This window comes from Ursus americanus, chromosome 6 (assembly GCF_024610735.1).
Source record: "Ursus americanus isolate L20-20 chromosome 6, mUrsAme1.1.p, whole genome shotgun sequence".
Classification (NCBI taxonomy): Eukaryota; Metazoa; Chordata; class Mammalia; order Carnivora; family Ursidae; genus Ursus; species Ursus americanus.
Window position 1 is genome coordinate 46,523,840 of NC_142132.1, and position 20,994 is coordinate 46,544,833.

The 20,994-nt window shown below is 48.8% G+C and overlaps 1 protein-coding gene across 1 annotated transcript; it reads left to right on the top strand.

The window, feature by feature from the left end:
- Window positions 1–19,993, top strand: PLAC9 (placenta associated 9). Its single transcript, XM_045783585.2, has 5 exons — window positions 1–239; window positions 10,105–10,202; window positions 11,439–11,562; window positions 12,009–18,147; window positions 18,638–19,993. The coding sequence occupies exons 1-4, from the start codon at window positions 188–190 to the stop codon at window positions 12,053–12,055; spliced, it is 321 nt and encodes a 106-aa protein (XP_045639541.2). The 5' UTR covers window positions 1–187; the 3' UTR covers window positions 12,056–18,147; window positions 18,638–19,993.
- The last annotated feature ends 1,001 nt before the right edge of the window (window positions 19,994–20,994 follow it).

A 20,994-nucleotide genomic window follows, 5' to 3' on the forward strand; every position in this document is an offset into this window, starting at 1 on the left:
CCCAGGCTGGCACGCAGGCCCCTCCGCCCCCGGGGTCTCCGGAGGGGGCGGATCGCGCGAGCCGGAGAGCCCGGAGCCGCCCAGGAATTTTGGCTCGGGCGGCGAGCATTTCCTGCGGGCGGGCCGGCGCGGGCCCGGGGGGCGCGGCGGCGGGCAGACACTGCGCTGCGCTCCGCCAGCCGGCAGCATGCGGCCCCTGCTCTGCGCGCTGGCCGGGCTCGCCCTGCTCCGCGCCGCCGGTGAGTGGGGCCGGGCCGGGCGGGCCGGGGGTGGAACCGAGCCGGCGGGAGAGCAGAGAGCTGGAGAAGAGGGGAGGGGACGGGCAGGGGTGGGGGGGGGATTGAAATACGTGAGAGCGACCGAAAGGTAGAGAGAGTGGAGAGACGCGACGCCCCGAGGAGAGAGAGGAGACAAGGATCGCAGGGAGGGAGGTCAAGTCTGCAGGGTGGGCACACTTCCTCCCAGCCCTCCCGGGCCAGCTGCCTCCCGAGGGCCCGCAGAGGCGCCCAGGCCTGGGGTTACGGGCACTGCCTTGGAAGCTGAGTTCCGGCAGGCGATGACCCAGGCCTGGCCCAGCACAGCCAGTGGGGAGGGCAGGCAACCCCAGGAGAAAGGCCAAGGCTTCACCTGCCGTCTGGCCCCCGGGGGGGGGGGGGCGCTCTACATTCTGGGTGAGGAGGCCCGTCTCCCTGCTTCCAGAGATCTTCCCTGGGGGCCTGAGCTGCTTTGGGTGAGGGTGGTGGGTGGGGAGCTTGGGGTGCAGGAGGGAGAGGCCCTCTGGTGCTCCACCCGCTGGGGTCCTTGCCTTGCACTGTCCCCTCTCCCCTCCCCTGACAGCAGCCTTAGTGCTGCCCCTTCTCAGGTGAGGCTCAGATGAGGTGGCTGCAGAGAGACTTCTGTACACACGGATGCTCACTCCGCCACCCCAAGACTCAGCACATCGCGCGGTACTTCACAGGTTACAGGGCACGCTCCCATTTACCCAGTGTCTCCTGCAGTTGCCGGTGGGAGCTGGCGCTCATCCCAGCAGTGCAGGTGAGGGGAAGGCTCACCAGGCATCCAGGCCTCCTACCCCCTCAGGGGGGCCCTTGCCCCCGCCAGGCTGCGCACCCATCAGCCCAGAGCCAGAGGATGTGAACCATACAGGCGAAGTGCCCTGCGCTAGGCTGGAAGTCTCCCGCCTGGGGCCTTTCAGGGCACAGCCCGCGGTGGGAATGAGTGCCCAGGGGCAGGGTGCAGGCCCGTGCTGATCCTGGGCAGCCCCTGGCTGAGTGTCTTGGGGGAGTTACCTTCCTTTCCTGGAAGGTGGGGAAGTGATACCCACCCTGCAGAGCTGGCTGCAGGAATTGAATGAAACAAGTCCCCAGCACGGAATTCAGCACATGTCTTCTCCCCTTCTCATCCCTTCAGCTTCACTGATCTCTCTGAGCCTCAGTTTCCCCACCTGTTAATTACAGAGGACCAACAACGGCCTCCTCAGAGGCTGAGTGAGGAGTGGCTGGGGCTGTGCTCAGCACAGAGCCCACAGTTCAGGGCCCCCCCTCTGCACTTCCTCCCCCCCCGCCCCTCCTCCCGGAGTCCCCACCTCCAGGAGCTGAGGGCACAAAGCCCTGTCTGTGCACCCCTAGGGGGAGGAGCTGACTGCCGCCCACAAGTGGCGGACTTTCTGTAGCCCCTTTAGTCGTGACCGGTGTATACGCTTTAATTTAAAACCCTTTTCAAACATTACTTCCTTTCTGATGATGCACACTACTTGCTACAGATTTTTTTAAAAGGGGGAAAGTATTAATGTAATCTCACCCTGAGCTCACACATTTTTATGTATAATCTTTCACACTTCAGACAATTTACCATTGTCTTTCTTAACTTTGAATTATGAAATCTCTTGGGTGGAAAGAGAACAGCACGGTGAACCCCCATGTGCCTGCCACCCTGCTTCAGGGATACTGATTCACGGCCAGTCTTGTTTCCTTTGTCACCCACATTCTCTCTCCTCCCTCCAGTAATCTTAGAGGAAATTCCAGGCATCATATATTTTCGTCCATAAATATTTCCTTAAGTATCTCTAAAAGATAGTTTTTTAAGTTTTATTTATTTAAGTAATCTGTATACCCAGTGTGGGGCTCGAACTCACAACCCCAAGATCAAGAGTCACATGCTCTCTCCACCGAGTCAGCCAGGTGCCCCAAAGATGAGTAATCTTTCAATAAACATAACTGCAGTGCCATTACCACACCCTAAAAAATGGACGATGATTTCTTTTTTTAAAGATTTATTTATTTGAGAGAGAGAGAGAGCAAGCAGGGGGAGCGACAAAGGGAGAGGGAGAGAATCTCAAGCTGACTCCCCACTGAGTGCAGAAACTGATGCGGGGGCTTGATCCCACAACCCCGAGACCACGACCTGAACAGAAATTAAGAGTCGGATGCCCAGCTGACTGAGCCACCCAGGCGTCCCTGGACGATAACTTCTTTACATCATCAAATATCCAGTCAGTGTTTAAATGTCCCTAATTGTGTCATGTTGTTATATTTGGTTTTGTTTTATCCAAATAAGGTACACACGTTGCTTTTGGCACGTATGTCAGTTATGTTTCTTTTAATATGTAGGTTCTCTTCCCCTTCTTTTCCTTAAAGTGTATTTTAAGGAAAGCGGAAGCAACTGGGTTGTTTGTCCTATAAAGTTCTCCACATTTAGATTGCTGCTGATTGCCTCCCCCAGGAGTTCTCTAAATGTTCTTCTCTCCCCCATATCATCTATAAACTGGTAGTTAGATCTAGAAACATCTGCTGTTATGCAAGAATATGTTAAGAGGGTTTGTTGCTTTAATTTGCACTTCTTTGATTACTACTGAGGTTGGTCTTTTTCTTCAAATGCAGTGGTGATTTCTACAAATTTTTGTGAATTGTTCTAGACTTTTCGGTTGCGGTCCTGGTGTTGTTCCTGTTGATCTGTGAAAGCTCTTTAGGTGTTGATGGAAGCAAACTGCTTGTGATACCTCCAGAGCCCTTTTTAAAAATTACAATTTCTGCTGAGTTCCTTTCCTGTTTTCCTATCAGAGGGATCTAAAGTCCTAGAGCCTGGTCCTTTTACCAATTGTCACCCATGCATTGGGGCCTTTTGAACGCACTCTCACAGTCTACCACTGCTCCAAGTCCCCATGGCCATCTGTCTTCCATGGGGATTCCGCTTTCTGCTTCGAGGGAAAGAGGAAGATGCTGAAGGGCTGTTGTGAGGATCGTGGCGTTTCTTTTTACAAAAATGGGTATTGTGGGAGCGAACCACTCAAAGACAGTTCGATCCAAGGCACACATTTGGGTTCTTGTGGGGTCCCAAGACAGCTGCAAAGGTGTTATGTGAACGGGTCCCTTTGGCCCCATACCTGTCCACCCCCTCATTTTGTAACTGTGTCCAAATTTGTTTGCTCGCCGAATGACAGGCCAATAAGTTGAGAGGCAAGAAGCTGGGGTAGGAAAGCGATTTTATTTGGAAAGCCAGCAAACTGAGATAATGGTAGACTACTGTCCCAGAGAACCACCTCTCTGAGCATGAGAGTCGAGCTTCTTTTATGTTAGGAAGACGGCGAAGTGGGAGGGGATTGGAGTCAAAAGATGTCTGTAGACATTGAAAAACGTCGTGTTGGGGCACCTGGGTGGCTCAGTGGGTTAAACGTCCAACTCTTGACTTCAGCTCAGGTGGTGATCTCGGGGTCCTGAGATCGAGCCCTGAGTCAGGCTCTGCACTCAGCGGGGAGTCTGCTTGAGATTCTCCCTCTCCCTCTGCCCCTTCCCCCCTACTCTCTCTCTATCTCCGTCTAAAATAAATAATAAATCTTTTAAAAAAGAAAAAGAAAAGGAAAAGGTCATGTAACTTCTCCATTCCTGGTCAGTTGATCTTTGCGTGTAGGAATCTGGTCCTGTCGTTCCTGTAAATCTTAAACATAGTATAGTCAACTCTGTACGTACTTCTGTGCCTTTTCCAGTGAGGTAGGTTTCAGGTGAGAAAGCAGGTTTTGTAAACCTCAGTTGTAAGCAAAATTCCTTTAACGATTCACAAGCCTATGTGCAGGGCAAGGCAGAAGTTTCTAAGCTGCAGGTCACAGCGGCAAGGGAAACAGAAGCACTATGGAGTCAGACACGCCAAGTTTCTCCCTGTTGCAGAGGATGGGGCTGAGGCCCCAGGTTAGGAGGCCCTTAACTTAGAAAAGGTCACGTCACTGCCAGTGCACAGTAGAGACCGTGTCAGGCAGGTAGGATTCAAATCCCGTCTCTCCCACCCACTAGCTGTGTAACCGTGGGCGTGTTATTCGGTCACTTTGATCTTTGGTTTTCTAATCTGTAAAAAAGGGAGGTGAGAATACTGAGCTCTTAATAGAACCAAACGAGAGAATACACGTAAGCACTTAGCAGAAAGCTTGGTGCATCGTGAGCGATCACTAATCCACAGTAGCTTCCAATATAAAGTATGGTTATGCCCGTTGTAAAGGTGAGTGGGACTGGCTTCTAAGAGAGCGCAGAGAGCCGGGTCAGCACTGCGCCCTCGGTGTCCTTGTTGGAGAAGTTCCTCCCAAGCATCCCTTGGACCCTCGTATAGGTTTATTCCTAGGACAGATGCCGCTCCCTCCTGAGAACTGGTCAAAGTGATCCAGCAGAGCACTGGCTCCACGTGGAGAAGCGGAGCCCTGGGGAACAATCCCCGCCTTGCTCCGTCTTCAGCTCCCCTGGCGGATGCCCTACAGGGCGTTCGAATATCCCTTGGCAGTTCCAAGACATCTTCAAGTGCATGACTGCCTTGGATCAACACAGCAATCTTGCAAAGCAGACCTGGCAGGGCAGATCCCCCACTCTCTGCGGGAGAGGCAAAGGGCACCGTCCGTAAGCCCAGAGGTGGGACTGCATCTCTGACACCAGCCTCGTGCGCTTTTCATGGCACGCCAAGAGAGGTTTATTCTGGATGGCTTCTTTGACCTCTGCCTTGTGGGCTTTCGCAGTCTACCTCTGAAGTCACACGTGAGAAAAAAAATAAACACGTGTGAAGCTGAGGGGGCCCTTTGTGATAGGAGCGCAGCTTAGCTGCCGCAATCAGACACTGAATGTACTGGAATGACACTGATGGGCTCTCAGAGTATCAGCGAGACGCAGATCCAAGGAGGATAGGAGGACGTGTCTCTCCCAAAACAAAACCAGGATGTGCCTCAGAATCTGAGCTCTTTCTTGGGGGGCTTGAGGTTCCCTCTCTTGGTTTTGTCAGAGCAGCTCTTCATATTATTATTGGAGTTCTTCATACAATTGTTTGAAAATAGCATTCTGCTTTAAAAAAAGGTTTAAAAACCACTGATGGTTTTAAATGAATCACAAATTTTAATACAAATATTGAATGTGGTAAATTTTATTATCCCATTATATTGAATATGAATAACCCCTAAGTGACAAACATCGCTGGTCAAAGCAGAATGTGTCTTCGGTGACTCAGGAGGCACGGCAATTTCCAGTCGCCTCTGAGAAGTTACATGTCATCCCAGAAATCACTTGAGTTGTACATGCTTTCTTAGTGTTTAGGTCCCAGATGCAAAGGGTCTCCTTTGCCTGTACGTGGGACAGGCCATACTTCCTGCCTCAGAGGATGAGGACCCGGCAGCCATGTCTCTTTAACTGGAGAAGTGAGCCCAGCACCTCCGAGGGGCCTCTGGCCTCCACTGCAGGCTGCTCTCACCAGAGCACTGTGTTCCACCCATGGCCGCCATCCAGGGTGCACATAGGCCCTGAGTGGGAGCCAGGCCAGGGAAAACAACCCAGCCTCCAAGAAGGTCCATTTCCCAACTGGCCGGGGCAGGGAGGGCGGGAGCACAGGAAGGACGGGAACATGGGGAACCACAGCCTTGGCCGCTCAAGCACGATCATGGCCACGCTGCAGTCTTCCCCACTCGTGAGGGTCCCAACAACCCCTTGAAGCAGGCATTACCCTGAGCCCCTTTCCCACTGAGGAGCTCAAAGACATGGAAGCCACCCAGCTCGTGCCTTGCAGGAGCTTCTGGTCTAAGAAGCAACTTGTCCTTGACTCACACCAGTTCTGTCCTTGGGGCTAGTTTATGAGGCCTCTCGGCAGGCTCTGAAAGACAGAATGGCATCCCGCATCCAGTGTGAACTACATGGGGGGCAGTGCCTCAGGCCTCCCCAGCCCATGTTAGCAAGGGGGCAGCAGAGGCTCAGGGAGGACAGGGAAGTTTCCCACAGGCCCACGCCAGTTCGTGGCCGAGCAGGGTGAGAACAGGGGTCTCTGGTGTGTTTTTTGGCCCTTGAGCAGTGAGGTCAGTGCTCGGGTGAGGCCCCCCCACTCCGGCATGGCGGGGGGGGAGCGGCAGTGAGGGCTCATAGTGAGGGCCCCGCCCCAGTTCTGTCTCTCGGGTGAGCTCGTCAGGAGGCCCGGATGAGCTCACGGACACTTGCGCAGCGGAGCCCAGGACGCAGTTCTGTCCAGATGTGAGGGATTAGCGCTGTGCGATGTGGACAGCAACCTTAGCCAATCCTTTTCCCTGGAGGGGTTTTGGAGCCAAGTTAGACCTCATTGCAGACATGGAGAAAACAGGATGTTTTAGGCCAACGGAGGGGAGTAGATTCATGCTGTTCATGACTTCCAGGGCTGGCAGATCCTCACACTTGGCCAGCCAGGTCAGACTGCTTCCTCCCGGCCCCGGCTGGGTCTGGGAGAGGGCAGGCGTGGCTCTGGGGAGAGACATGGCCAGAGGCCCGTGGGCGGGGCCTGCAGAGGGTGTGTGGACCCAGATCCCCACTGGGCAGACCCCCTTTTCACGGACAGCCCTCCCTGTGCGTGAGAGCAGCTCTTCTTGCCCCCAGGAAGTCCTTCCTCACTTGGCAGGGCTCTCCAGTTCTTTCAGCTGAGACAAATGAGTCAAGTTTCCAAGCCCCTTCACCACAGCCACCTCTAGCCCTGCTTCTGCCTCTCAAAGGCCCAGAATGGAGCATGACCCTCCAGGCAGGGTCCCTCAGGCCACCCCCGCCCCGCTCCTGAACATTTCCTGTCCACACATGCAGCCCACGATGGCTTCTGCTTTTTGTGACCAACCCCATCAGACAATGGGCTTTTTTTATGGAACATTTCAAACCATAAATACAAGAGTAGAGAGAGGAGTGGAGTGAACTCGCATGTTCCATCGTTCAGTTTCAACAATGATCAATCTTGGCCAATCTTGTTTGGCCACCCATGTCTCCTCCCACTCCCAGGCCTGGATTACTCTGAAGTGAATCCAAGACATCATAGCATTTCGTCTCTAGATAGTTCAGTACGGATCTCTAGACTCGCTTTTAAAAACAAGCAGTGCTCACTCCAGCCACACATGGACGAAAAACATAACCAAAGTACCATTGTCTTGTCCACCCCTCTCCTCAAAGTCAACAAGACCGTTGTCTTTTGAAGAGGCTCTTCGAAGTTCAGTGGAAGGAAATAATGAAGAGGAGAATACAGAAACAACTTGATCTCCATAGAAGATGCTCAGAGTGGAAGGAAGTTTTGCCTCTGCTCTTGGTTCTCGGCCCTACGTAGAAGAGCTGGGATCCCAACAGAGCTGGGACAGGAACATCTCTGCACCGGGGTGGGGGGTGACTGCCAGAGCTCTGGAAGGCCAGCTTGCTGAGGTGGGGTTAGGAGAGAGCCAGGGTGCTTGGGGTCCAGGCATTTGCTGCCTGTGTGACCTTGGGCAGGTCATTCAACCTCCCAGAGTTACACGTTCATCACCAGCAAAATGGCTCACCATCTCCATCCTTACCTCAAGACCTGTCAGCCTTCTGGGCAATTCTGTATGTCCTCTTGAGCAACCCAGCCAACACCAGGGTCTTACAGTTAAAACAGTTTTGCACCTAGATAGATCAAGCCCAATAACCCTTGCCCCCACTCTGCCTCAGATGCCCACATCATGACCACAACCTCAATAGGGTCACCAGGAAGTTGCTTCACCTCTCAGAGCCGAAACTGTAATGTCCATCACCACTCATTCCTTCTGTTATTCCATCATCTTACCAAGACCTTCAGTTCTGTCAGCTCCTCCATTTCTCCCAATTTATTGGCCCTCTTAATGGCCCCCTTTCCTTCCTTATCCAAGCTAGACTCCAGAGCTCATCCCCTGGACTCCTTGCTGGTCAAATCCTCAATCCTTTGCTCCCTTGCTCTCCCCTACACTGTCTCTGCAGACCCCCAGCTTCTGCTCCATCCAGCCCCCTGTCCTGGCCACTCTGTACCCAGCCTGCTGGGTGGCTCACTGGGGACTGGTCCTTCCGAAGATCCCCTTGAAATGGGGTCCTTCTGCATGGGCCTCCTCTTTCTCCTCACCTCCTTTTGAAGCCCCCTCTGCATTCGAGTCCCCTCCCCAGTGGTCTGCTGACAAAGTGGCTTGCAAAAACAAAGATGAAGACAAAAACAAGTCATTTGCTGATTTCCATGATGTAAATACTCTCACACTGACTCCATTTTCGTGGCTGGGTTAATAGCCCCCCTCACAGAATTCCTGAAGGCTTCACGACCAGCTCCCTCTTTCGTAAGCCAACGTGAATTTCCAGCAGATGATTCCCCTCTTCTTTTACAGAGTGAAGAGAGGCCAGCAGGTGAGAACGCACCCATTTCTTGGCCCTCTGAGGAGAGGTCTGCCTTTACCACTTCCGCTGCGCTCCCTTTCCTCCTTCGAGTGCTGCCCCCACCCTCCCCCCTTGTAGCTCTGCTGGGTTCCCAGCCTGTCCTCTCCTCAGCTCACCTGTTCTTCAGGCTATCAGCGTGGTTATTTCTTCAAAGAACAGAAACAACAAGAAGAAACATTCTGGAGACCATGTGATCTGATCTCCCTTCCTTCACAGCCAAGCTTCAGGAAAACGTTTCCCAGGATCCAAGTTTCGGCCTCAGGACCTCTCTTTCCCTTCTCGTCCCACGGCATCTAGACTCTGCTTTGCCTGCACAACTCCGTGAGCAATACTGGGGTGGGATTTAGCAGCGACTTTCTCCTGCTCTTTCCATCCTTCTCTCGCTCGAGTCCCCCGCTGCTTTAGGCCGCGTTGACCGCTTCTTCCTCAGTGAAGCTCTTTACTTCGCTTCGTTTCGGGGACAGTAGCCTTCTTCCTGAGTGTCAGGGTCCTCCAAGGTTCCAGCCAACTCTGATGCCCCATAGGTGTCTCGGGGCTACCAACGCTGAAACCTGAGCTCAGAACCAGGGCCCTGAGACTTCTGGTGTGACGTCTTCTCTTGGTGCCAAAAGAACCAAGGAGGACCCAACGCTGGGGAGAAAAATGATGAACCGAGAGCTGAACAGATGAACCTCAGGTCTTCCACTCACTTGCTGCGTGATGCTGGATGTCACGTTCTACCCCTCTGGGCATCAACTGGGGATAATACACAGGTTGTTGTGAAGGTCAATTGAGTTCACACATTTGGTTAGCGTGCTTTGGGGTACACAGTAAGAACTCGTCGAGTGTCCGATATTACTCACTAGTCACCAGTGTCAGTGCGACGACTAACATATCTCCGTCATCCTCTCTACTCCTACTGCACTGCCTCGATTCTTCACTCCTTACGCGGACTCCCGCACTCACTCCCTGCCTTCCAAGACAAATCCCTCCCACCCGTTCTCTGTATTCAAACAATTCCTATATGACCATGTGACTCTTCTGTTGAAATAAACCCCAAAATAAGCATCATGGTTTGTTTACTGGGGCGTCTGGCTTTGTGTCCAGGCTCGCTCTCCTCCCGTCCACCCTGTACTTTCCAGCCACTCCAACCCCCTGAGGGTTTGGACACGGCACAGTGTTATTTTATGCCTTTCTCTCTCTGCACGTGCCATTCTGTCTGGCGGGAGCCTTTCCTCCCTTCCTTACCTTCCAGAGTTCAGGCAGCACCTTCTTGAAGAAGCCCACCTGGGTATGGAGGTGACCACGGCTATAGAGGCAAGTGAGTGATTGGGGCAGCTCCATCCTCACGTCCCGACCTACACTCGGCCATCCTTTGCTTCTCTTTGTGACCATTTTCAGGACCCACCGCGTGGAGCCCAGTGCTTTCCAGGGGTCTCTGGGGTTATAGGAAATGGTGACAAGGCTCATTTTCCCACAGCTGCTGAGCCCTCTGTGTCCTCCCGTGGAGACCCGGCCTGGAACGTGGGGTGTGACAGATACATAGCTGTCCACGACCGTTTAGACGTCATAGAGGAGGTAATCAGGGTGACTTGGGAGCCCATGCAACTTCAGGACCACCTGCTAGGCTGGTAGCTTTCTAGGGCTCAGGAGAATCTTGCTTTGGAAAATGGGAAATCCAGGCCAATCCTGCTTCCTGGCCACCGTGTGAAGCATCTCCCTGCCCTACCCGGGCTGTTAGGCTCACCAGCCCTTAACAGACCCTGCCTCCCCAGGGGCCTTTCTTCCCCTCAGCTAGAGATCTCCACGTCATTACACAACGAGAGGGTGGACAGTCACTGTGTTTTGTTACACAGCCATGGTTTGTAACACTGGGGTCTGTATACTTGTGTGGGAAAGGATTTCCACTTCATTTTCACAAACCTTTAATTGAAATTTAGCGTTCTCATTCATTATAAGTACAGACAACAAACCATAGTAGTATTACCAGTACCGTGACTTTGTTCGCAATAGAAATCAGATCATTTCATCCCATTATAGCTGTTGTGACTATATCAACATATCATTCATCTTAATCTGTATGTCGAAATTACAGTAGTTGTTAAACCTGATGTTAGATCATGTTATTTAAAGAGTTAATAAATACATACATTTTTACATGAAAGATTTAATATTTAGTACTTGGATAAGGTTTTAATGCAATTGGTGTCTTTGGAAATCCTATATGCTTTATTTTTTTCAATTTAAGTGTTTTTCTGGGAAAGGGTCTGTTGCCTTCACAGTACCTTGGAAATCCTATATGTTTTATTTTTTTCAGTTTAAGTGTTTTTCTGAGATGGTGTCTGTACGCTTCAGACTGCTAATGGGGTTCATTCACGGAGGAGTTAGGAACCCTGACTAAAGAACGTTTCAAAATCCCAAACCTGTCATTTGGCAGAATGGCCACCAGGGGGCGGGGCGACAAAAAGAATGTGAGCTCCCAGTGCCGTCCGGAAAGGGAAAAAGGAATCCCGGGGTTGCTCCACGCCAAACCTGTCCCTGGGTGCATCGCTCCGTGCCAGAGCACGGAGCGGCCTTAGCGAAGCCCTAGGATTCTGTCAGCTGGGGAACTTAGAGGCCGCCGGGGGCAGAGCCTGAACAAGGAGGACTCGGGTCCCCTAGCGCTCGTTCTCTCCCTGCTGCACCCCACTGGGCTGCCAGGTGTCCCTTAGGACGCGGCTGGTGCAGCCAGACTTGGCACCACGCTTGCGCCCTAGTTCTCCTGCCTCCTGCCCCCCTGCCCCCAACACGCCGCTCCCATCTCTCTTGTTCTAGACGGTGGAGAAGACGGTGGAGCACCTGGAGGCAGAAGTGAAAGTCTTGCTGGGGCAGCTGGAGGAGCTGGCCTGGAACCTCCCCCCGGGGCCCTTGGGCCCCACCCCCGACCTCTTCGGAGACGGTGAGCGCCCCCGTAGCGGAGAGGACAGCTCCGACTGGGGACGGCTGCCCGCCACCGCCCAGGTGTGGCCTGGACGAGCGGGGACAGGCCTCGGCTCCTCCTGGGGCGGGGTGGGGAGGCACCCCCCCCCCACACACACACCCAGAGTGTTCTCTGCCCTTACCCCCGCCTGGGGGCGCTGCAGCCTGGCATCTGGTCAGGGCTTCTGGAAGGGCTGGCGCAGTTCACGTGGCTCCCACCTGGCACTGCCCTAGCCGTTTACACCCCCCCCCCCCCAAAGCTCCTGGGCTCCTTTCAGGTCCCTTGCAAGGAGCCCGTCCTGCGCCACCACAGAGCCCCTTACTCCCTCCCTGTGCCCTGTGTTCCCTGGCCTGGGAGGTCCAGGGGACTGGGAGGGGAGGGGAGGGCAGGGGCCTGCAGCACTCCGAGCTGCCCGTCTCTTTCAGATGGCTTTGGAGCACCCGAGCCTGCCCTGCCCAGCAGCTGGAAGTGACACACGTGTGTGGGGGACAGCTCTCCTCTGAGAACAGAGCCTGCCTTCCAGCCTGCCTTCCTCAGCTTGGTGCAAGATAAAAGCTACTCCCTTGTGTCCCCCCCCCCCCCCGTGTTGGCTGACAGTGACCCCTATAGCCACAGCCCCTTCTCCATCGACTCCCAGACCCTGACGCCCACGTCCTCCTGGGGGCTCAGACCGCGGAGACCCCCGGTGGTCTGTGCTGCTGCCCTCCTTATTTATAGGGGCAGACAGGGCAGGAGTTGGCTCAGAGATGAGGCACCTGAAGCCCAGAGAAGGTGACACAGCACAAGGGCCCTCAGAGTAGCCTCCCTACTCAAACTGTGGCCATCGACGAGCAGCAGTGGCCTCACCTGGGAGCCTGTCAGAAACGCAGAATTTGGGGCCCAACCCAGAGCTCCCGCATCAGAACCGACATTTCAGTGAGATACCCAGGGGAGATGTGTGCAAATCTGTGTGCGATTTTTTTAAAGTTTTCTCTTGATGTAAAATTCACACAACATAAATCTCAAAATTTTAATCATTTTCAACGGTACCAATTCAGTGGCTTCACATGGTTGTATGCTAATTCCAGAACGTTTTCATCTCCCCGCAAAGACACCCTGTACCTATAAGCAGTAACTTACCACTGCCCCTCCCACCAGCCCTCGGAAACCACTAATATTTCTATCTCTGTGGACTTGCCTATTCTGGAGATTTCATATAAATGGTATCATTCAGTATGTAGCCTTTATGTCAAATTTTTTTCCCACTGAGCACAATGTTTTCAGGGTTCATCCATACTGTAGCTTGTATCAGCACTTCATTCCCTCTTAGGGCCGACGCTAGTCCTCTGTACGGACACGCCACCTTGGACACACCACCTTTACTCGCGCATCAGTCGGTGGACATGTGGATTGTTCGCACTTTCTGGCTATTACGAACAATGCTGTGAATATTTATGTACAAGATGCTGTGTAGACATGTTTTCACTCTTGGGTCCCTAACTAGGGATGGAATTGCTGAGTCAAATAGTGACTCTATGTCTAAGTTTCTAAAGAACCGCCAGACTGTTTTTGCACAGTCGCTGTACCATTTTACCCTCCCACGAACAATGTGTATAGAAGGGTTTCAGGTTTTCCACATCTTCACCACCTGTCTTTTTGTTTATAGCCGTCATACGAGGTGTGAAGTGGTAACTCATTGTGGTTTTAAGTTCAATTTGCCTAATGATGATGAGCATTTTTTCTTGTGTTTCTTGGCCATTTGTCTTTCGTGGAGAAATGTCTCTTCCAGTCCTCTGTCCATTTAGAGAATTGCAGTCTTTTTGTTGTTGAGTGGTAAGGGTTCTATATGTATTGTGGATACTAAGCTTTTATCGGATAGAGGACTTGCAAATATTTTTTCCCGTTCTGTAGGTTGTCTTTTTACTTTCTTGAGTATCCTTGAATTAGAAAAGTTTTAATTTTGAATTTTGAAGTCTAATTTATATGTTTTTTTCTTATTGCTTATGTTTTGGTGTCATATCTAAGAATCCATTGCCAAATCCAAGGTCATGAATATTTATTCCTGTTTTCTTCTAAGATATTTATAGTATTCCATTTAGTTTTTAAAATCTATTTTGAATTACTTTTTGTATATGGTGTGAGGCGGGGATCCGACTTCATTCTTATGCTTGTGGATATTCAGTTGTCCCTCCATTATTTGTTGAAGAGAATATTCCTTCCCCCTCAAATGGTTCTGGCACCCTTGTCCAAAATCAATTCAGCAGAGATGTTTAGGTTTCTCAATTCTATCCCATCCATATGTCTATCTTTATGCCAGTATCACGCTGTTTGAATTACTGTAGCTTTGTACTGTAGCTTAAGTTTTGAAATTAAGAAGTGTGAGATCCCTGACTTTGTTGTTCTTTTCCAAGACTTTTTTGTCTATTTGGGGACCAGTCCCTTACAATTCCATATGCCTTTTAGGATCAGCTTGTCCAAGTCTGCAAAAAGGTACCTGGAATTTTTACAGGGATTAGATTGAATCTGTAGATCAATTTGGAGAGTATAGACCATGTCAACAATACTAAGTCTGCCAATCCATGAGCACAGGATGTTTTGTATTTTTTGTTTTTCAGTGTACAAGTCTTATACCAACTGAAATTTATCCTTATTTTGTTCTTTTTGATATTATAAACAGGATCTTTTTGTAAAAAAGATTATTTATTTATTTATTTATTTATTTATTTATTTATTTATTTGACAGAGAAAGACAGCACAAGCAGGGGCGAGGAGGGCAGGGGGAGAGGGAGAAACAGACTCCCCACTGAGCAGGGATCCTGATGCGGGGCTCGATCCCAGGACCCTGGGATCATGACCTGAGCCGAAGGCAGACACTTAACTGACTGAGCCATCCAGGTGCCCTATAAGTAGGATCCTAATTACATTTGCAGATTGTTCACCTGCTACTATATAGAAACACAGCTGATTTTTGTATTTTGATCACGTCTCCTATATCCTGCAACTCTGCTGAATTCATTTTTTAGCTCTGCTAGTTTTTGTGTGGATATGATTTATAATTATCTACATAAGATCATGTCATCTGTGAATAGCAAGTTTTACTAATTTTCAATTTGGGTGCTTTTTCCTTTTCTTGCCTTATTGTTCCGGCTAGAGCTTTCAAAACAATGTTGACTACTAGTGGCAAGAGCGAACATTTTTATCTGATTTCTGATCTTTTCACCATTACGTATGTCAGCTGTGGCTTTTCATAGATGCCCTTTAGACGGGGTGATAAATATTCCTTCTTAGTTTCTTTTATTTTTGTTTTTAATCATCCAAAGGCATTGGGTTTTCTCAAATGCTTTTTCTGCATCAATTGGTTTTTATCCCCCTTCAGTCTATTAATAGGGTTATTACACGGATTGATTTTTGTATATTGAATGATCCTTGTATTCCTTTGATAAATCTCACCTGGTCGTGGTGGCCAATCCTTTAAATACGCTGCTAGATTCAGTTTGCTGCTATTTCATTGAGGATTTTTTGCACGAATCTTGTGAGTTCTTTGTCTGGCTTTGGTATCAAGGTAACACTGGTCTCACATAATGAGTTAGGAAGTGTTCCCTCCTCTACGTTTTGGGAAGAGTTTAGCAGGATTGGTGTTACTTTAAATGCTTGACTGAATTCACCATGAAGCCTCCTGGCCTTGGCTTCTTCTTTATTGAGAGGCTTTTATTACTGATTTAATTTCTTGCTCCAGGTCTATTCAGATTTTCTATTTCTTCTTGAATCAGATTTGGGAATTTGCGTGTTTCTAGGAATTTTCCCATTTTATCTAGGTTATCTAATATGTTGACATACAACTGTTGACAATATTTTCTTATAATTGTATAATAAACTTAAATAAAAGTTTTTCTATAAGGTTGTCAGTAATGTTCCCACTTTGATTTCCAATTTCAGAAACTGAGTTTCCTCTTTCTGTCAGTCCGTCGTCAATCTAAAAGTTTGTCAATTCTGTTGATCTTTCCAAAGAACCACTTCTTTCATTGATCCTACTGTTCCTGTATTCTATTTTATTGCTTCTAATCTTTATTATTTCCTCCCTTCTGGTGGGTTTGGGTTTACCTTTTCTTCTTTTTCTAATTCCTTAAAGTGGAAAGTTAGGCTATTGATTTGAAATCTTTTTTCTTTTTTAGTGTAGTCATTTATAGCTATACACTTCCCTCTGAGTGCTTTTTTAAAAAGTATATTGTTTATAGTTTCCCCATATTCGTAAAATTTCCACATTTCCTCCTTTTATTTCTAATTACATCCCACTGTCGTAGTAGAAGATAGTCTGTATAGTTTCAATATTTAGATTGTTTTGTGGTCTATGTGGGGAATTTTCCACGTGCACTTCAGAACACGTATTCTGTTGTTGTTGGCTTGACCGTTCTATTTATGTCTGTTAGGTCTAGTCGGTTTACAGTGTTGTTCGAGTGTTCTCCTTCCTTGTTATCTTTCATCTAATTGTTCTATCCAATACGAAAGTGAGGCGTTGAAGTCTCCCACTAATATTAACTATTTATCCCTTCAATTCTGTCAAGTTTTGTTTCAAATTTTCTGGGACTCTACTGCTAGGTGCATATATGTTTATAATTGTTGTATCTTGATGGATTTACCCTTTTGTCAGGATATAATGTTGTTTGTCTGCCAGTATCTGCCTTTTTGAGAGTGAGAGTTTATGTCATTTATATTTAAAGCAATTACTAATAAGTAAAGGCTTGTACCATTTTGCTTTTTGTTTTCTATGTTATATATTTTTTGGCTCCTTAATTCCTCATTATTGCCATATTTTGTGTGAGACAGATGGTTTTAACTATACCATTTTGATTCCCTTCTCAGTTCTTTTACTATGTTTTAGTTATTTCCTGGGATTGTATTAACACGGGGCTCAATCCCATGACCTTGAGATCATGACCTGAGCTGAAATCAGGAGCTGGGTGCTTAACTGACTGAGCCACTCAGGCATCCCTAACATCTTAATTTATAACAATCTATTACAAATTAATACCAGGTTTCAAAAGTATATGACAGCTTTGCTCCTACAAAGCTCTACCACCATCCTTTTTGTTATTGTCACAAATTACATCTTTATACATTTTGTGCCCATCAACAGAGTTATAATTATTGTTTGGTGTCATTTTTAAATCATACAGGAAAAAAAAGAGCTACAAACCAAAATATATATATATATATATATTAATACTAATGTTTATGTTTACCTATGTAGTTACTTTTACCAACATCTTTTCTTTCTTCATGCAGATTTGAGTTACTGGTTGGTATCTTTCATTTCAGCTTGAAGGACTTTCTTTAGTGTTTCTTATAGGGCAGGTCTAGTAGTGGCAAACCATCTCCATTTTTGTTTATCCAGAAATGTCTTCATGTTTCCTTCATCTTTAAAGAATATTTTGCCAGATATAGGATTCTTTGCTGACATCTTTTCTTTCAGGACACTGAGTATGTCATCCCACTGCCGTCCTGCATGGTTTCTGACGAGAAGTCAGATGTTAATCTTATTGAAGGTCCCTTACATGTGACAAGTTGGTTCGCTATGCCTTTCAGGATTCTTTGTCTTTTGACGGTTTGATTGTGTCTCCATGTGGATCACTTTATCTTGCTTATAGTTCACTGAGCTTCACGGATGTGTAGATTAATTTCTTCCATCAAACTGGTAAGTTTTCAGCCGTTGTTCCTTCAGATTGTTTCTGCTTTCTCTCTTCTCTGACTCCCATTACATGCATCTTGGTACACTTGATGGTGTCTCAACGGTCTCTTAGGGTCTGTTAATTTATCTTCATTCTCTTTTCCTTTTGCTTTTCAGATTGGGAAATCTCAATTGGTCTATCTTGAAGTTTGTTGATGCTTTCTGCCTTCTCCGATTTCCTCTTAAACCCCTTTAGTGAATTTTTCATTTTTATTGTACTTTTCAACTCCGGAATTTCTATTTGGTTCCTTTTTATAATAACAGAAATTTTATCTATTCTGTTCTAATATAGATTTTACTTCTATTATGAGATTACAAAAAGGAACCAAACAGAAATTTGCATTTTAAAGACAGTTGATTTAAAGTCTTTGTTTGGTAAGTCCAATATTTGGGTTTTCCTGTTTCTATTCACAGATTTCTTGTGTTCCTGTGTCTGAGTCATACTTTCTTGTTTTGCATGCCTTGTAATTTTTGTTGAAAACTGGGTATTTGGAACACTATAATGTGACAACTCTGGAAACCAGAGTTTCCCCTTCCCCAGCATTTATTGTTGCTGCTTGCTGTATCAGTTGTAGTTTAGGGAGTTTTCTGAACTAAGTTTTTATTTTTTTTAATTATTTTTGGAATTCGTTTTTAAAGTTTGTATTCTTTGTCAGGTGTGGCCATTGAAGTCTCTGAATTCAGTTAGCTTCGTGGTCACTAGTGATTCAACAAATTTCCTTAAACTCCTGGAACCAACTCCCCACCCTCCACCCCACAATCTCCCGGTCTTTGCAGATGTGTCCTGTGTGCTGGAGCCAAGCCAAGACCTACCTTAGCCTTCACTTCCCGCTTGTGCAGGGCCAGAAAGTCCGCCAGAGGTGAGCACTTAGAGCCTTCTCAGGTCTTTTCTAAGCAGGCACTCAGCCCTGGGCATGTGTGTGGCCTTCTAGATTTCCAGAATTTGTGGGACCTCTCCAAAACCATTCTTCCCCAAAGCATCTTATTGCCAGCCTCTCTTCCCCAAACTTTTCAATTTGTCTCCTGTTTGCTCCAACTGTTATCTCTTCCTAATACATTTGCCTTCCAAGGTCCCCCAGGGCTGCCACCTCCACCCTGGGAGAGTTTCAAATTAGGTGAAATGAAAGCAAGTCATCTGAGCCAGTTTTTCAAGGAGCAACCAGACAGATCAAAATATCCGAAGTTCTTGAGAACAAGATCCATTTTATTCCCTCCAGTGCTAAGAACCCATACAGGGACCGTGGGGTGTTGTTTATGAGGCTGCTGCTGAGCTGGGGGGCTGTGGGGGACAGGGCTGGGGTACATGAAAATGCAACAAAACCCTCTCACTGAGACCTTTTTTTTCTCAAGCATTGTCCGGCTGCTGCAGACTTTCCATCGGTTTTCGGTCTGGATAGCTGATTCGACAGTTCTCGCCATCTTATGTGTTGCTTTTGTGCACGAGGCACACTTTTGGAGGTCCCTACGCCACCATTTTTGGCTGACTACATTGAAGTTTAAGAAGCTCTGATTCAGTCTTTCAATTTACAAAGGGACAACAAAGGCCTAAAGAGGTGACTGTTTCAGGGTCACAGAGCAAATCCGTGGCCGACCTGATATCAGGACAGGATGCTTGACTCCCAGATGAGTGCTCTTTCTGCTCCAGGACAATGTCAACTCTTGCTGTTGGAAGGAACCAGGTTCAGAGTGGGCACCAGTGTTGGGCCAAGGAGGGCTTTCCAAGAAGTGAGGGCTGAGGGTAGGAGACCCTTGTAGAGCTGAGGGGTTCACCGACTGCATCTTATACTTGAGAGGGTCCCTGTAAGGGGCCAGGTAGAGGACTGAGTAATGATGTCCCAGTCTCTTAAAGGAACACAGCCAGAGAGAGCTTTCAGGTTTGATGGGGTGAAAACTTAAGCTGCTATCTACCTGTTGAAGATATCTGTGATGACTTAGCTTGGTTTCTGTTTCCAGGTCTGACTTTACTTCCACCAGCCAGGGCAGAAGGAACTGGCAGCAGAAATAAGGGGCTAAGTCCTAAGCTAGAGCAGTAACTCCTTGCCAAAGCAAGAGGGGGGACACGGCACGGTCACCCAGCTGTCGCTCTGACCATGGGCATTTGCAGAGGTTCATCTTTCCAATCCCTCTTTCCCAAGTTGGGAGCACACTTGTCGCATCTTCCATCACCTGACTGAATTCCAAACTCAGCCTGCCTCCACTCCACCTGCTGCCGTGTGTGCGAACGAACACCCTTATCTCAGTTCTGTCTCAGCCAAGGAGCACTGAGATCAGCATCAGAATGACGAGGCAAGCAGGATACAGAAGCAGTTTCCTGGCCCCCAGGCCTGCTCAGCTCTGTGCGGTTGGGGCCCAGGGACCTGCATTTTAAGAAGCTCCTCAGATGGTCCCGCTGCACACTAGGGTTTGAGTGCCGCCACTGCGGGCCCATTTCCCCATCCACAAAGTCAGCGTCCTTACGCAGCCCGACATACAGCAGGATGGTTTCTTTAGTTTTGTACCCAAGACCAGTGACTCCTGTGCCTCACCCCAGTCCTGGTTCTGCCCCTAACACGGGGCTCCTTCCAATGCCCCACAGCTGCTGAGAATTCACTCAGGGCTGAATTCACCTGGTATCGCACCCTCTAGTAGCTTCTGAAAGCGATGCTAGATGTGCAGCAAGAACTGGTCTTGCTAACACCTCCAGGAGGCAAAAAAAAAAAAAAGAAAGAGCGAGTGTAGTTCTCTCCTAGAAAGATGACCTGTAAGGTTGAAGGTCTCCTTCCCCATCTTTTTTTTGTTCTGAGCATAATCACCAGACTTGTTAACCGCCCATTGACCTTGGAAGGCAGTAAATGCCTTTACCTCTGGAGAGCTCAGTGAAGAGTTCATGCTGTCCTCCAGCCCATACTTATTATGGGTTGGATCCCATGGGCATGACCAAGAGGGCAGCTTGGGGGACAGGAAGGTGGAGAGAAACCAGGACCTGGACCGGAATGAACACAGATGGTCCCCAACTGTGTGGACCAGGGGTCACAGGCTCAAAGGCCTACAGGGGCCAGACAGGTAACATGCAACAGGGAGTGGCGGGGCCTGTGGCAAAAGACAGCATAGGCTTAAAGGGGGCAGCTGCAACCTGGCTCCAGCGGCTCCGGGTCTGCAGGGTTGCCAGAATTTGATTTTTCAAGAGAAGCCAGAATTCCAGATTTTTTAAAAATATAAAATCTCTCAATACCTCAATGTTGGCAATAAATTCAAATGTCTGAAAAGACTCTTTGGGGAGAAAAATAAATGCATGTGCAGTTAGAAACTGCCTGCTGGACACCAGGCTGCAACGTCTGGTGAGACGACGAGGCAGAGGAATGTCACAGAACATCTACAGTCTCCTTAGAGGGGGCTGAACGTAGGCCCCGGCACAGCTTAGGACGCCGCCGGGGTCCACCTGAGTTTGCAGCAAGTCGTGTCACGCCAGTCAGTCCATCCCACCAGGCAGGGCCCACCTGGCACCCAAGAGCAAGGGGCCTGTCCTAGGGGAGGAGCACCTCAGCCAAGCATGCTGGGTCTTGTTTTGAGGCTGCAGGCATGGAGACAGGGGATCTGACTCGAAGAGCAGTGCCCACATCAACCTCTCTGGCTCAGGCAGGTGGATCTAGAGGGGCAGGCTAGGGTCTAGCTCATGGCTGCCCCATGCCCCTGGGCCATCCTTTTCTCTCACTATGTCCAGGGGACAG

Bases quoted from the DNA above. Each gene is read 5' to 3' on its own strand.
- PLAC9 (XM_045783585.2), top strand. From the start codon at position 188: ATGCGGCCCCTGCTCTGCGCGCTGGCCGGGCTCGCCCTGCTCCGCGCC. The intron at 240-10,104 runs GTGAGTGGGGCC...ATTTTCCCACAG, and splicing joins CGCCCTGCTCCGCGCCGCCG to CTGCTGAGCCCTCTGTGTCC. The intron at 10,203-11,438 runs GTAATCAGGGTG...CTCTTGTTCTAG, and splicing joins GTTTAGACGTCATAGAGGAG to ACGGTGGAGAAGACGGTGGA.